At 39.1% G+C, this 14,797-nt stretch overlaps 2 protein-coding genes across 4 annotated transcripts; one reads left to right on the top strand and one right to left on the bottom strand.

Annotated features, from left to right (window-relative positions):
* The first annotated feature begins 1,910 nt into the window (after positions 1–1,910).
* Positions 1,911–4,565, top strand: LOC140544459 (probable E3 ubiquitin-protein ligase TRIML1). The gene is made up of 6 exons (XM_072667984.1): positions 1,911–1,928; positions 2,035–2,130; positions 2,236–2,469; positions 2,559–2,578; positions 3,560–3,702; positions 3,988–4,565. The coding sequence occupies exons 1-6, from the start codon at positions 1,911–1,913 to the stop codon at positions 4,563–4,565; spliced, it is 1,089 nt and encodes a 362-aa protein (XP_072524085.1).
* A 105-nt stretch (positions 4,566–4,670) lies between these two features.
* Positions 4,671–13,829, bottom strand: casp7 (caspase 7, apoptosis-related cysteine peptidase). Of its 3 annotated transcripts, XR_011978196.1 has the most exons (9): positions 13,676–13,829; positions 12,603–12,728; positions 11,935–12,066; positions 8,907–9,043; positions 8,633–8,761; positions 8,098–8,273; positions 7,482–7,620; positions 6,924–7,210; positions 4,671–6,821 (listed from the first exon to the last, which is right to left on the bottom strand). XR_011978196.1 is itself a non-coding variant. In XM_072666916.1 (8 exons), exons 2-8 carry the CDS (start codon positions 12,719–12,721, stop codon positions 6,984–6,986), a joined length of 1,059 nt encoding a protein of 352 aa, XP_072523017.1. In that variant the 5' UTR covers positions 12,722–12,728; positions 13,676–13,829; the 3' UTR covers positions 4,671–6,983. The 3 variants fall into 3 exon arrangements, 2 of the variants coding, with proteins under 2 accessions (XP_072523017.1, XP_072523018.1); XM_072666916.1 differs by having other exon boundaries at positions 4,671–7,210; XM_072666917.1 differs by lacking the exon at positions 13,676–13,829 and adding an exon at positions 12,857–13,061 and having other exon boundaries at positions 4,671–7,210.
* Between the last annotated feature and the right edge of the window lie 968 nt (positions 13,830–14,797).

A 14,797-nucleotide genomic window follows, 5' to 3' on the forward strand; every position in this document is an offset into this window, starting at 1 on the left:
TTATGGACATTAATGTAACTACTTTATCCATTCATCATAAAATATTCACACAATATAAAAGCCACCTGCTATATATGTATATATATGTACAGCTCTGGAAAAAATAAGAGACCACCCAACATTATCAGTTTCTCTGGTTTTATTATTTATAGGCAAAAATACATTTGCATTGTATTTCATTAAACCATGGACAACATTTCCCCTCAATTCCAAATAAAAATATTGCTATTATGTATGTGTGTATATATAGTGCTGTCAACGTTAACGTACATGATTTGCAAGCTTTAACATGTTAGCCGTCTCTCTCTCTCTCTCTCTCTCACTCACTCACTCACTCACTCACTGATCCTCCATTTATCTCTTAAAAAAATGCTGAACCATTTTCTGTTAAAGCTTGTGTCCGAGCTTTGCCATGTTCAAGGCTAAAGTTCTCAAAACTACATTCCTCAAACTAGATTTCTCTAGACAGTTTATTAGACATACACATTTATTTGTTCTCCAGCCAAAAAATTCAAAGACATAATTCAAATGACATAATAATTAATCACAGAATACTGTTGTGATTAAAACGATCAGACATTTTAATTGATTGACACCACTAATATGTATGTATGTATGTATATATTAACGTGTAAATATATATATAAAGCATGAGTTGCATGGTTTTAATATAGTTTACATTAAAATAGAGGACACTGGGGACACACAGTCGTCCACTGTGGTTAGAACGTAGTTGCCAAAAGAGCCTCAGAGAAATATGGTCAACTCTAATTTAAGCTTAGCAAGGCAGTGCTGGATACCAGAAATGAAGAACTGTCAAGCACAATCAGAAAGAGCTTAATGTGTAAAATGTGTAATAAGGTAAATAAGGCACGTGTGTGATGAATTAGCAATGCAGTGATGCTGAAGATTTCATCATGCTAATATACGCTTGATAAACTGGTTAGCCAAATAAGCCGTGTAGCTCATTCTAAAAAAAGACTTTCCTCAATTAGGTTTTATCACCAAACTATTGCTTTAATGAACCAATGTTATAATCCCCAACCATCTTATAAATGCGTAGTGTCAATCAAAAAGCCATAAACCTGCTGGCATGTATCAGATGGAAGTCAGTGGGCCTGCTCTTTGAGCCCCTGCCAGTCCTGGTCAGAATGCTGGGCAGGCCGGCCTTCAACTCTCTCTTGCTTTGTGGAGCAGTGGAGAGACAGGCGGCAGCTGTAGGTGATTTGGCATATTACTCTGTACTTGCATTCATGTGCGCGCACACAATTCCTACCATTTCTGTAAGCCATTCACAGGACCTTTCAGGGTCAGGGCCACAGCCTATTTTGAGGGAGGCTATGACTAAAAATGGCTATTATTCCTATAAGGTCCACCTAATATATATGTGGACACTCTTGGATCTTGGATTAACTGTGTAATTTACTGAAGAAAAGAACCTTAACAACACAATCCTTCACTGCATTGTTAACAACCTCATTTACAAGAGCAATGATTTATGGGTCCTAATTTAAACTGGTGAGAATTTGTTCTAGCATGTTCCTGCACAATTTTAAACACCTTTTGCTTGAGTAGAAGATATAAATAGGGTGCAGTTTGGCTGTGGCCTCTTGTTTGGGCACAGCACAGTCAGACTGCAGCCTAGAACAGTCTCTTTTCTCTGAGGAGTTATGTCTTTAGATTTACAGACCTCCATAGCAGAAGTTGAATACTTCCCAGGGCACACAGACATTGGCTTCGCTGTGACGGAGGCAACATGTCCCAACCCCCCAGCCTTGGCATCCCAGCAATGGAATATAAGGGCTGGAGACTGCCTATGATGAGGAATCCTCTGACAGTAGAGTGAAAGAGCAGAAGGATTAGAGGGATTTGCATGGTGGAACCCAATTAGATGACAAGATACTGCAGACATGAAGACTGAAGCTCAGGTAAAATATGCATTTAGCTGTGTTTTAGGTCATAATGATGCACTCAGGGTGTCAGTTTGTAGAATTTGGGATACAACACTCTTTTAATACATACTATTTAACACAGAACACACCTGTAAAACAACAGGAGCATCTAAAAAAGCAAAGGGACATTCTCGCCTACCGAATGAAAAAACTGGCAGCAAAGCAAATGGGCTTCAGTGTAAGTCTTGCTATTATTACTTGTGACCTTTGTATTTAGGGGAACAGGTTGGGCAAATCATTCTTCTATATGATTTACATGTTTCTAACATATCATGCCTCTCAGAAAAAGACAGAAGAACTGAAAACAAAGATAAAGAAGAAATATGACGACATGAAACGAATTCTAGATGAGGACCTGCGGATCACCCTCTGCCAGTTAGACATGGAGGAGGAGGCCATGGAGAGAGCTTTTGAGGAGAACATAGAAAGGTGCTACCACCTGACCCAGGACCTAGACCAGCAGCTGGCTGAGATTTCCTCACTGTTAGAAGAAGACAAACAGTGCAGCTATGACCGGGTACTCTAGGAACTTTGCTGTTCCCCCTATTGTCTTTCCTTCTCATCCATTCATTCTTTTATTCTAACTTTTATTCTTTTTCCATGCAGATCTCAGAGACTGAGGAAAGGTATGTCATGTTGGGTTGCTGTCCTTATTTGTAAAATAAAGAAGCAGGTGGACAGAATGAAACAGTCTAGTAAATGAGAAATCACTCATAATAATAATAACTCACCAATCACCAATAGCATTATAACAATGGGGAGTTTGGGAATATCTGCTTTTCATTGTAATTAATAAATAAATAAATGAATAAATAAATAAAGGGGTTCTGTGGCATAAAATGACAACTATTATGTTTCATGTACCACTTTATGTGACCCTGCCTGGTAAAGGTGATGTGAAGTGTGAAGTGCCCAGGGCCTTATAAACGTGGCATGTGACTAACAAGCGAGGCAGGGCAAGAATGGTCGTTCTGTAAGATGACGTCAGAGAGGCTAAGGTGTGTCCGGGGGATAGATAGGGCATGACACCTGCAGCTGACGCAATAGCGATGCTAATGCTTTGGTGCTAACGCCGCAGTTGCGATGCTAACACTGTGGCTACAGCTACAGCTATAGCTACAGCCTTTGCACCACCTCCCTTTACAATAACATTCCAAGCTAGGGGACCCAACCTCAGCTTACCTAAGCCTGCATCTCCTCTAAGCAGCACAAATACTTGTTAACTTTATGGCACAATGTAGTTTTCAGGCTGTCAGTGTGTGAGAACTATTTTCTAGGAAAACAAGAGGCAGTTCTTGTGCATGTGCGTTTCAACAAAGTCCATCAGTCACTCAGTCAGCCAGTCAGTCACTCAGCCAGTCACTCAGTCAGTCAGTCAGTCACTCAGCCAGTCACTCAGTCAGTCAGTCAGTCACTCAGCCAGTCACTCAGCCAGTCAGTCACTAAGCGAAATTGCCTCTCTTCAGTAATAACAAATAACAAAGCTGACACCTTTCGTATTTGCAATTATTTCTCCCCCTAGAAAGAGATAAGTGAACCAACCAGACTGACCTGACTACTCATTCTGGCCAGAGCTCAAGTTCTTTCCTCTTTCTTGTGTCTGACAGGGTAATGGAGACTCTGAAGATTACAGATCCAGAGCTGATCCAGATGGATGAGTTTAAGAATGAACAGCTACTCGGTTTAACCATCAACTTACTGCTGTTCATCCGCTCACAGGTCCCTGTTATGAAGAAACTCTTCCAGAGCTGTGAGCCTCCTAACTTGCTAAGCATTCTTCATGAATATAAGAATACCAACAGAAACATGCCTTCATGCCAATAACACAAATTACCCTAAATACACACTTAAAAATCTCAAATAATAATAAAAGTATATATATTATATATTTATATATATAATGTGTGTGAAGAACCTTAAGATTATTCTATTACCTAAAGGTTTTTCCTATAACTATAGCTTTTTTATAAAAGGGTATGTAATAGTGTAATGAAGTCTCTGATAGGTTGCTTTGATATCTTTCACTCTCTCTCAGATGCCCAAGAGGTGATCCTGAACCCTGACTCTGCCCACCCGAAGCTCATCATTTCCACGGCTGGAGATTCAGCCCTGTACACAGATACCTGGCAAGAACTTCCTGAGAACCCTTCCCGCTTTGACACCACCCTGAACGTCATAAGCAGAGAGGGCTTCAAAGAAGGACGCAACTACTGGGAGGTGCAGGTCAGCGACAAAACATACTGGGAGCTGGGCCTTACCTATCCCAGCATCCCCCGCAAGGGTCGTGAGGAGGACTGCTGGTTGGGCCGTGGGCCAGAGTCCTGGTGTGTGGAATTCTTCAATGGTGACTACACAGCCTGGCACAACGGGACGTCCCATGAGCTGACCCACATTACTGGCAGGACCTTCCAGCGCATCGGGGTCTTTTCTAGCTCTTATGGGGGACTTGTGTGTTTCCTGGGGGCGGACACAATGACCCCATTTTATAGTTTTTGTGCAGGCACGTTCACAGATGCCCTTTACCAGGCTGTCTGTCCCGGCCATGACAACCAGGGTACCAACTGGAAAGCGCTGCTTATCTGTGATGCCTCTAGATCTGCTCCATTTCTGTGATTCGTCTCTGGAAAAGAAATGAATGGTGGAAATTGAAAGGTGATTTGTACAGTATGGCTCTTCTATATGTGAACATTGATAAAAGAATGAAGGAACACACAAAGCTGTATTTTATGTTTTAATACAACAAAATTAGGTTTACAAAGGCATTCTTTCCATGTGAAGTAATTTAAACAAAACATAGCCCTGAATTACAAAAGGGGCAAAATATATGGCAGTAATCAAAAAAAATAAATTAAAAAAATTAGAGCATTCATACCCCAAAAATATATTTTCAAATCATTTAATATATTCCTGAGGACAATTTAATTGAACACTGTAAAGCACTTAAAAATATATTTTTCCCTTAAATTCCATTCCAATGCACTACATCACTAAGAGGTAATCTCAATCTCTCAATGGAAGTCAATGTATAAAGATTTTATTTCAAGTAATTTTGGAGCATTTCTATTGGTCCATTCCTCATGAAATTTTACACAAAGTAAAGAACAACTGCCAGATTTATGTCAAAAAGTAGAACAGCAAAAAGATTTTTTTTTCATAACAGCAAATGTATATGTGTGTGTGTGTGTGTGTGTGTGTGTGAGAGAGAGAGAGAGAGAGAGAGAGAGAGAGAAGACAAGAGCTGAATTGATTTGACAGGTTTATCTGTTCCACTAGCAGAAGGGTGATCTCTATTGTGTCCCATCAAAATCTGCTTAAATCATTGACAGTACCGCCTGCTTCATACACTGCAATGTACAGCAGACTGACTGTGATCCAGAAGAATACTGAATGTATGACTGAACCAGAACTGAACTGAACATACATTTACAACTGAAAGAAGGCATGAAATAAACAAAGTGGAGCAAAGCCCTAATACAGCTGGTTCTAAAAATATCAGATGACATAGTCCTGCTGCAATACTACTGCAGCGTTGATCCAGCTGGTTGGGACAGTTGCGTGGTGTAATGGATGAACTTGTCACCAGTAATACAGTAGCTGCCTCTGTAGATTATAAACTAGTTTTAAAACAGAACATTAAGTAAATATTATAAGAACAAAATGAATGGCAACCTTTAAGCCAATAGTGTGTTTTTAAATTGGTGTTTTATCTGATGAGGAAATGCAAGGTAGACTGACAGTTATTTAAAACAATAGTTCTGAGCTACTTAAATACATAACCCTCAAATATTTCACTCCAAATCTATTAATGCCCTTTCACTGTCCAGCTTGTGAACTCTGGACTGGTAAGACCACCTCAACCTAACTGAAATCAACTGAACTCAAACCCATAGCCACATGTGCTTTAGGTTTATAGCTTGGGTGCAAATCACATGGTACACTGTCCTAGGTTTTGGTCAACAAAAAACAGCATCTTTCACATTACAATTCAATCCCCTACAACTTAAAATGTAAAAGAAGCTAATATTCGTTGGCCAAATTGAAGGACCCACAGAATTCAAACCAGAACGAGACACTGATAAAAACTTATAGACTGTTCTGGTCAAAGATGGAAAGACAAGCAATAAAAAAAAAAACTAGTGGTGTTTTACTGCTGACTTCATCATCTTTGATTTTGAGAATGAGAATGCAATTTAAGTCCTCCTTTCTTTTGCTGGCTGTAACCGACAAAGGAGGTAATTTACCAGGCAAACAACCATTTACAGACACCATATACTTCAGTCCTACAGAGGGCAGGGTAATACAGTCTGGTGATCTGTGATCACTATCCTCTTTAGTGTTGAGGTTCAGGCTGTCAAAACTAGCAAGGATTACCTAATAAACCGAATGAAATTACAATGTACTTATCCAGATCTACTCATTGCTAACTACAGACACCAGATTCACTTTGTCTCTTATTGCAGTGATCTTGGGTCATGGATACATCTGTTATATATGTGGTTCTACATCAAAGCTGAAATTTCTACATGCCCCAGATCATCACCTACAATGGCAGCAAACTGTCCAATTTGGTAAAATGACATGGATATTTCACACTGCCAGCAGACAAAGAAGAGTGACATCAGTGGTCCATGAAATAACTGAAAGAGGCAAATTATCACCATCATCACTTGAACGTGGAGTGCCACTAAAGAAGCACTTTTCTGGAGAATCTACTAAGTGCCCAGCATAACGTAGGAAAAAAAGCTTTCACACACAAACAACACTGCTTCCAGCTGGGTCTGGATCCCTGAATATTGAGACCACTCGGTCACATCTGTCAGTCAGTCAGTCCGGCCGATGTGTCTGTACTGCCTGCCATGCAGATTTGTGCTGTCCAAAAAAATATAAAAAAAAATCAGAAAATAAAATGAATAAAAATTACAAAAGTAAAACTACAAAACTGTAAAAAATATGACATGCAAGTCTGTGTACTATTTAAAAAGTCTGAGCGTGCAAAGGCTGTAGAAACAGTCTGAGGTGGTTGTTAGGTCATCAATTGAAGTAAAGCTCCTTGGTCAGCATGGAGACCACACAGGGGATCTGCTTCTTCTCACTGAAGCGTGGATCTTCAGACCAGGACTCAAAGCTGGTTGCCACCATGTAGTTAACCCGGGTGAGGATCTGCATGATTTCCAGCTGCTTGCCAAACTCATTGAGGACATTACAGAGGGCCTGAACGAACCAAGACCCCCGGCCTGGATTCCTCCATGAGTAGTAACCTGAGAGACAACACAGCACTGTGTCAAAACGCACTGCACACACATACAGTTTATGGTAGTATTTAAATCTACACTATATGAATAAAAGTATTGGGACACTTGCTTATTTACTGTTTCTTCTGAAATCAAGGGTATTAATAAATAGTTTATCATGCTTTTGTTGGAGCAACTGTTAAAAGGCAGAAACAGACACATTTTTGACTATGCATTAGAGGGTAGATAATGCACATTATCCCCGTCCTCCTGAAGTTTCTACAATAGAAAAACATACCTGGAACAGTGGAATACGCAAACAAGAAATCTGCTTCCACTGGAATCTTGTGTCTAGGATTTGCATCTGTCTCAATGGTGTCATTGGGTGGTCCTGAGTCAGTCTGTATGCCATCATCAAACTCTGAACCTCGACAAGCCTGTGTGAATAACACATTAATATCCTCCACAAATGGACAAGAATGAATTTGCTAGGTAAGTGAATATACTTACGTCTTCAATTATATAAAATCAATGTATGTCCAGATAAATTAATAAATGATTATAAGACATTGCTCTTGTGCAAAAAACTCCTGTGCACCAAAAGCACAATGTGCGTCACTATAACAAGACGATACTGTCATACTCCCCACCTTAACTGAGTTGATAAAATTATTAACCTTATTAAAAATGATTACAAATTAAAAAGTTATTTAAATACACCTTTATCCTTTACAAATCTAAAGTCCTAATATGAATAAAAACGTGCACCACCAAGAACACAATAACAAAGTGTTAATATAACATAATTTCAAATTCATGAATGATATTGTCAATTTATATAACATCAGTGGACGTCAATTTATATTGGTCCTCCTCTCCTGTCCCCTCTCTTTAAGTTGTTCATCTCTTCTTACCTGGATGAAGAAGAGCTTGGGCTTGCCCACAAGGCTCTTGCACATGTCTCCTCTGAAGAGTGAGGTCATGCTCTTGATAGGCATCGCACCGTCTGTTCCGTAAATCATGCCCTCTTCTCCATGGCTTAGCAGAATGCAGGCAAAGCAAGAGCTGTCGCTGTGATCCTCCTCTGAGACTGATGCAAACACACATATATCCAGAACATAAGGGCAAAGAACAAAACAAGTTCAGAAGCTTTTGATTTTTTGCTTCTACATTAAATCTCATATGCTTATAAATGTTTGTATACAGTCACTGACTGAAACACAACTATTAGGCTTTAAATTCCACCCCTTTCATGTCTTAGCAATGTGAATATGCCAGTTTTGCCTTTAAATGGTTTGGTAACAGAAAGACTATAAACACAATTAAAAACAAACAGTCAAATAAAAAAAAAGAAACAGCACAATGCAATATTTGTACTGTAATGATACCTCTGCACGTTTTCACAACGTATAACACTCACTACATTTTGTTTTTCTTTTTAAAACTCACCCTCTTTCAACAACTGCTCCATTCTTGCACAGGTCTGGTCGTTGTAGATGAAAACATCAAAACCCAGGTTCTTAAAGCACTTGAACAGCTCTCCTGCATCTCGATCGGTGCCATTGCGTACATTCATCCCTTAAAAACACACAAGGAAACAGCTTTAGTAATTATTAACATTATTTGTGTGATTTATACTTTGTTTAATAAGAATATCATCAAACAGACATCATATTTAGTGTTTTTACAGTATTTGAAAGGCAGCAGTTAAAATAAGGCCTACCTGTCTTTTCATCAAAGTTCTTGTTGTTAATGATGACGCACTTGCCCACTTGCCGGTGGCTCATCTTATACTGGAATGCTGGTGTAACGATCCTGTAATGGTCCTTCTCCCGCAACTTGCCATCCTTATTCTTCTTACTAACAATCAGAAAATTACAGACCTTTAAAGCACTGCATAAAAGTCTATTAATCAGTTAATATTAAAAAAAGTGCACACACAGGTTGTTTGATTAAAAAGCGCACATCTCTGAACACTACATTATCTATCAAATGGCAGCAATGTATTACCACAAGTCAAAAAAGACAAAAACTTCCTTCCCTGCAGAATTTCTTGGCAGTGAAACATCACAGGCATCACAGACAAAGATCAATGAAAAAAGACAAGTCTAATTACTAACTATCTCTCAGCGATGAAATGGGAAACTAGCCAAAGCCAATAGCACTTAGCCTAAAAATATTCTGGAACAGGTTCAAGGCCACACAAAAATAGAATACAAAGTACACACCCAAAATCTGTATACCTACAGTAGGAACAGCAACAATTAAGGAGTCTACAGGACTAAAAAATATTAACAAACAAAGAAAAAAAGGAACATACAAGTGTGAATACAAAAGCAATGTCATGGTTGATTATCAGGCTGTATCCAGTGGTCTTTCTCCACACTATAGTTTAAAATCTAACTAATCAAACATTGTGGTGGTGTAATAACCTTAAATACAAGCCAAAAAGAGTATATTTTACATGCCTGGGGGAAAATTCTCACAGACTTCTCATATCTCCATTGCCATATTTCCAAAAGATCCATCCAGATTGGCAGGCCAGAGCGGCCATTGGCCACACAATATGTGCAAGTATTCCAGAAGAACCTAGTCAACACGTTACCCAACAGACAACAATTGCTCCTAATCTCTCTCTCTCTCTTAACACATTCAACACACACACACACACACATGTGGGCCCCATACACAAGGACGAATCACTGCTCCATAGAAATCCCATGTGACCTGGAGCAGCAGGTTGCCAAAGTCACCCATCCCATCCTAAAACCCACGGCCTGGCTAGCTCGTCCTCAGCTGGGATGAGGGTTATCCTACCTGGGTTCTTCATTGAGCGCTACGCCACTCTGCATTGAAACGTGTTGCTTCTCTCTTTAGCTCTGCTTGTTTTGTCCAAACTTCACCTCTTTGGGTTGTTTTTTTTTTGTCCTTGACGTGTGGCGAGGTGTAGGCTAGGATCCTGACATGCTCTATACTCTATAAAGAGTGGAGTGATAGCTGCGCTGGCCAGGGGCGGTGCACCCTACCTGAGTCAGCAGCCACGCCACCCCCCAGAGCTTTCTAAAGGCCTATTCAACTGTGCTGCCAAGGTCATTCAGGACACCAGTGAACCTCTGCTGACTGCCACAATCCTGCTTGGACCTACAGGCTAGCTCATCCATTTAGAGCCACACAAGCTAATGCTTAAAACTTTAGTAGTGGAGAGACTGCTTTGCATACTGAAGTGTACTTGACCGATTTACAGTAAGTCAAATAGATATTTGCTACAATGATGTCCCAGTTATTCATGAACAAATTTCCATTTGAATGAATGTTTTTGACTCTAACTAATAAAGCTAGTTTTTGGAATAACCTGAGTGATGTCTAGATTGATTTAAAGCTAGACGAAAGCCGAAGGTTTGGCTAGAAGGGCCTTGAATTGTCTGCACTTACACAAGCATCACAGTCCATAATGGCAAGTAAATGTACAGACACATACCTACGGGTATATACTCTTCTACAACAGATGAACTATCATATCCCAAAAATATGTCTGTCTTGTTACCATGTTGTTGCTAAATGTGTATGTCAGTTTTACAACTGCACTATAAAGGATGTGCTGAGCTTAGGTGACTAATTACAATCCTTCAGGTGCCACCTGGTGGAACAGGACAGGACATTGAATATAAATTACTGTAGTCTGACCACTGTTCTGACTCTGACACTATATGTCCAAATGTTTGTTAAGAGCCCTTCTAATGAATGCATTCAAAAATATTAAGTTGAACCCATTGCTGCCATAGTTGTGCAAATGCACACATACAGCTTGTCTCTGTAGAGAAGTACTGCCAATAGAACAGAACTTTCTGGAGCAGATTAACATTAACCTATTGGGACCATGCCTAATGCCAGGCGTGGGCTAGAGGGGTATAAAGCCTGACCTGACTAACACACTTGTCACTGAATGCAATCAAATTCTCGCAGCCAAAGTCTAGTAAAACACCTCTCCTGGACAGTAGACATTTGCTCCAACAAAAGCAGGATCAACTATTTTTAATAGCCTTGATTTCAGAGTAAACAATAATTGAACAGATCCCTCAACACTTTTGTCCATATAATGTATTACCCATTAATCTGGGGCCAGATTCAGATTTTCCAAGAAGTATCATTTTTTTTTTTTAATAATGTTGCCTGTTTCCTCTACCTGTTCTTGTTTGCTGACATATTGTGAACACTTATTTTGCACAGATTTAATTGAATGAAGGAAAATAAAAATATGTCTTATGTTGTTTATGATAAGTTGTAAAAATGTTATATAAACATGTTATATAAGGCTTTGTTACAAATGATCTACATAAAAAAAAAGTGTAATAATTAATACTTTCTTAATGTTTCTTAAAAAAATATTTCTTACTGGTTTTCTCTGAAAATCACATGACTATGAAACTCTTAGTGTTTTTTTTCTTAGGAAAGTTTGTGAATCCAGCCCCTGTTCTCTGGCTTGTTCTCAGGTTTCTCTGTAATCTTTTTTCCCCCTCAATCTCTGTGACAGACCAGTGTGGCGGCAGGTTTCCACTTCAATCATGCAAGAGCTCAACTGGTTCCACTTGTTTAATCAGTTGGTCTTCAAGCATTTTGTATTTTTCCTGCTGGGCTAAACCAAATGTTCAAATTGGACATTGAACTTGACATAGTCATAAAAAGCTACATTTTTATTAAATCTAACTTTTCATTAAATCTTAAATGGGGTTAGAAAAAGATAATTGGCTCACCGTCCAAAAAGAAAAAATCTCGCTGTACGATCAGGTTTTGCATCAGTTGTGTCCTCTTCCTCACCCTCCTCAGAGTCTTCATCAGGCACTTCAGTATTAACTGAAGATTCAAGCAAAGTTTCTGCATCTGTCCTGTAAATAGAGCAGTAAAGACAACACTTACATTGAACAACTTTTCCTCAAGGGCCAAGGGAATAATGGCTGAAACTGTGTGGGGGTGTGCATAATCTGATATATTAATTTTATAAATTTGAAAAAGGAAAAGTGAGTCACACAGGGCTGTTGGACAGCATGTGTTTAGTGTGAAAACTTAAACCCATTTCTAACTTCTTAATACATTTTGAAAATAAGCACCCAACCTGTAATATGTAGATTTAAAATAATAATGTACTATAATACGGTAGATAACATAACCCAAAACTATTTCTATCACAAAAATACAAATTTTATATGTTATATGTCTTCTTAAATACTCATGTTGGGCAGTCCTGTAGATACACATGTGCCTCAGGGGGCTGAGTACAGGGGGCTGAGTGCCACCTGGTGGAGAAAACAGACCTACAAATACTGCACATCCCTGCTACTTCACTACTGTTCTTCCTATTAATATGGCTACACTTTTCTTTCTTGTTCACTTTTGTGCAACACAGTATGCAGCATTTCCTCACCTGCCAGCAACAGGAAAATGTTGTTTAGGTTTTGCATCTGCAGTGTCCCCTTCTCCACCCTCCTCCACGTCTTTCTCCCTCACTTCAGTTTTAGCAGGCAAAGTTTCTTCCTCCATCATAAATCAGCTGCAGTAAAGAACATATAGTGATAGCTAGGTTATAACTACCTGTTGGCCACACACTTAAATTTTACTTAAACTCCTGGAGGATGAAGGCTGAAATTGTGCTAGGGGATCATATCTGCCTGCTCTTACATTATTATTATTGATTTTTCTGGAGAAACGAGGTCAGGAGAGAGGTCTTATACATTACAGCAGTTAGCAATACGAGTGTTGTTCAGTAGCTGGATAACTTTCGCTGCACTTTTACTAGGCAGGTCCATTGCTTTGCTGGATATGAAGGCCTGGAATAGCTTAAAAACTATTAATACAAAAGCAAAGGGACACATTAATAACAACATGCACTGTATATTGTTAATGTAGCTAGCTATAGGATCCTGTAATACCACATTTTCTCTTTTAACAGATGTGATCCTCATTACCTGATAAGCTAAGCACAGCACATACATGGCCTAGCTAGCTAAATGTGCTGAACTTGGGCCTGAGACTAGCTATAGTAGCTGAGGCTCGACTGAGCACTTTCACTTGTGGTGAATGACTTTACCTCAGCTCAGAAGAACCTCAGCTCTTTTTCTATGTGGTCCAGAAACAGAAGTAGCTAGACAGCAAACCATATTCACGACAACTGGTGCTAGCTGAGCAGAGCACAGTACTGACGGGACGGTTCACCATTTCCTTCTTTCAGTTCATCCTAAAGTTACGACTACTCGCTAGTGTATTGATCAACACACACACTGAGACAACTGAGGATATTATAACTTGATAACGGACCGACATAAGGCAGCAATTACTAAACCAGAGATGTTATAAGCTATATATCATGAAGAGGTATTGAACCTTCATATGCTGGTAACGTTAGCTAGCCAGGTTAAGGTCATTTTTGTGGTCCTGCTAGCTAACAACAACAACCGCCCACAGAAATCTCAGAGGGATAGCTAATACTGAATAACTTACTCAGAAAGGAAACCGTCAGGGCTAGCTGTTTGATGAACACCTCCAATCCAAATGTTAACACAGCACTGATCCAGGAAAAAGAAAATGAAAAAGCTCGGCTGAACCAAGGCAAACTTTCTTTTTAGGCAACTGTCAAGTAGCTACAGTAGGTAGGTATACCCGGCCCATGACTTGGCTTACTGTCATTTAAAGAGACAGGGGACAGTCTTAAGTGCGCTAGAGAAGACGAATTATTTTAATCCAGTGAACTTGAAATGAAATCGATGTATTTACCTGCTACATTACCCCGATTATAGCTTTAATAACTAGCTAACTATCCCTTGCAAAGTAATCTGTAGTAATACCAAGAGAGTTCACCTGCTATACAGTGGCAATAGAGAGTTTGCGCACCCTTATATTTCTGCAGAAAGTGGACCTGAAATGTGATCAGATTTTCATCCAGTCCATAAAAATAAAAATAGAGAAAAACTACTAAACAAAATGATCCAAAACTAAATTAACCCAGTGCATTGTGTAGGATTCATCAGCAGTGATGGAAATGTTTAGTTGACGTTTAGTTGAAGGTTCACATACTTTTTATTACATATTTCAGAAGGTCCAATAATGCAGACGTTTGCAGAATGTTTAGAAACTCTAGCAGGACTGTATGTATGTTCCTGTATGTTCCTGCAAAGCAATCTGTAATGCCTGTGTCCTTCCCTGTAGTAAACTGTAGTCATAACTGTCCGCATTTAATATAAGCACTGTAAGACCAGCTCTATCCTGTAGAAATTGCTGTAGTATTACTGTAGTTTATTAAATAAGGCATATTACATGATCAGTAAGATCACGTTGGTCATGGACTACTGTGTTTTATATTAGACCCAGTGACCCAGTAGCTCCCACAAGGAGATGGACAGACATAGCAAAGTACCAGTCTCACTCATTAATTTTAATCTCTGAGATTTTTAATTCCAATTTCTTTTAATTTTAATTACAATCTGAACACTTTTGCATTACTATATCTGACATTGCCTATATATAAATAAACAATGAATAAATCAACAAATGAATAAGTAAATAAATTTGATGAAATGAAGAATATTAAAAACTGAGTAGAGTAGCTGTCTACTGTCCAGGGAA

Source organism: Salminus brasiliensis, chromosome 22, assembly GCF_030463535.1.
Source record: "Salminus brasiliensis chromosome 22, fSalBra1.hap2, whole genome shotgun sequence".
Taxonomy (NCBI): Eukaryota; Metazoa; Chordata; class Actinopteri; order Characiformes; family Bryconidae; genus Salminus; species Salminus brasiliensis.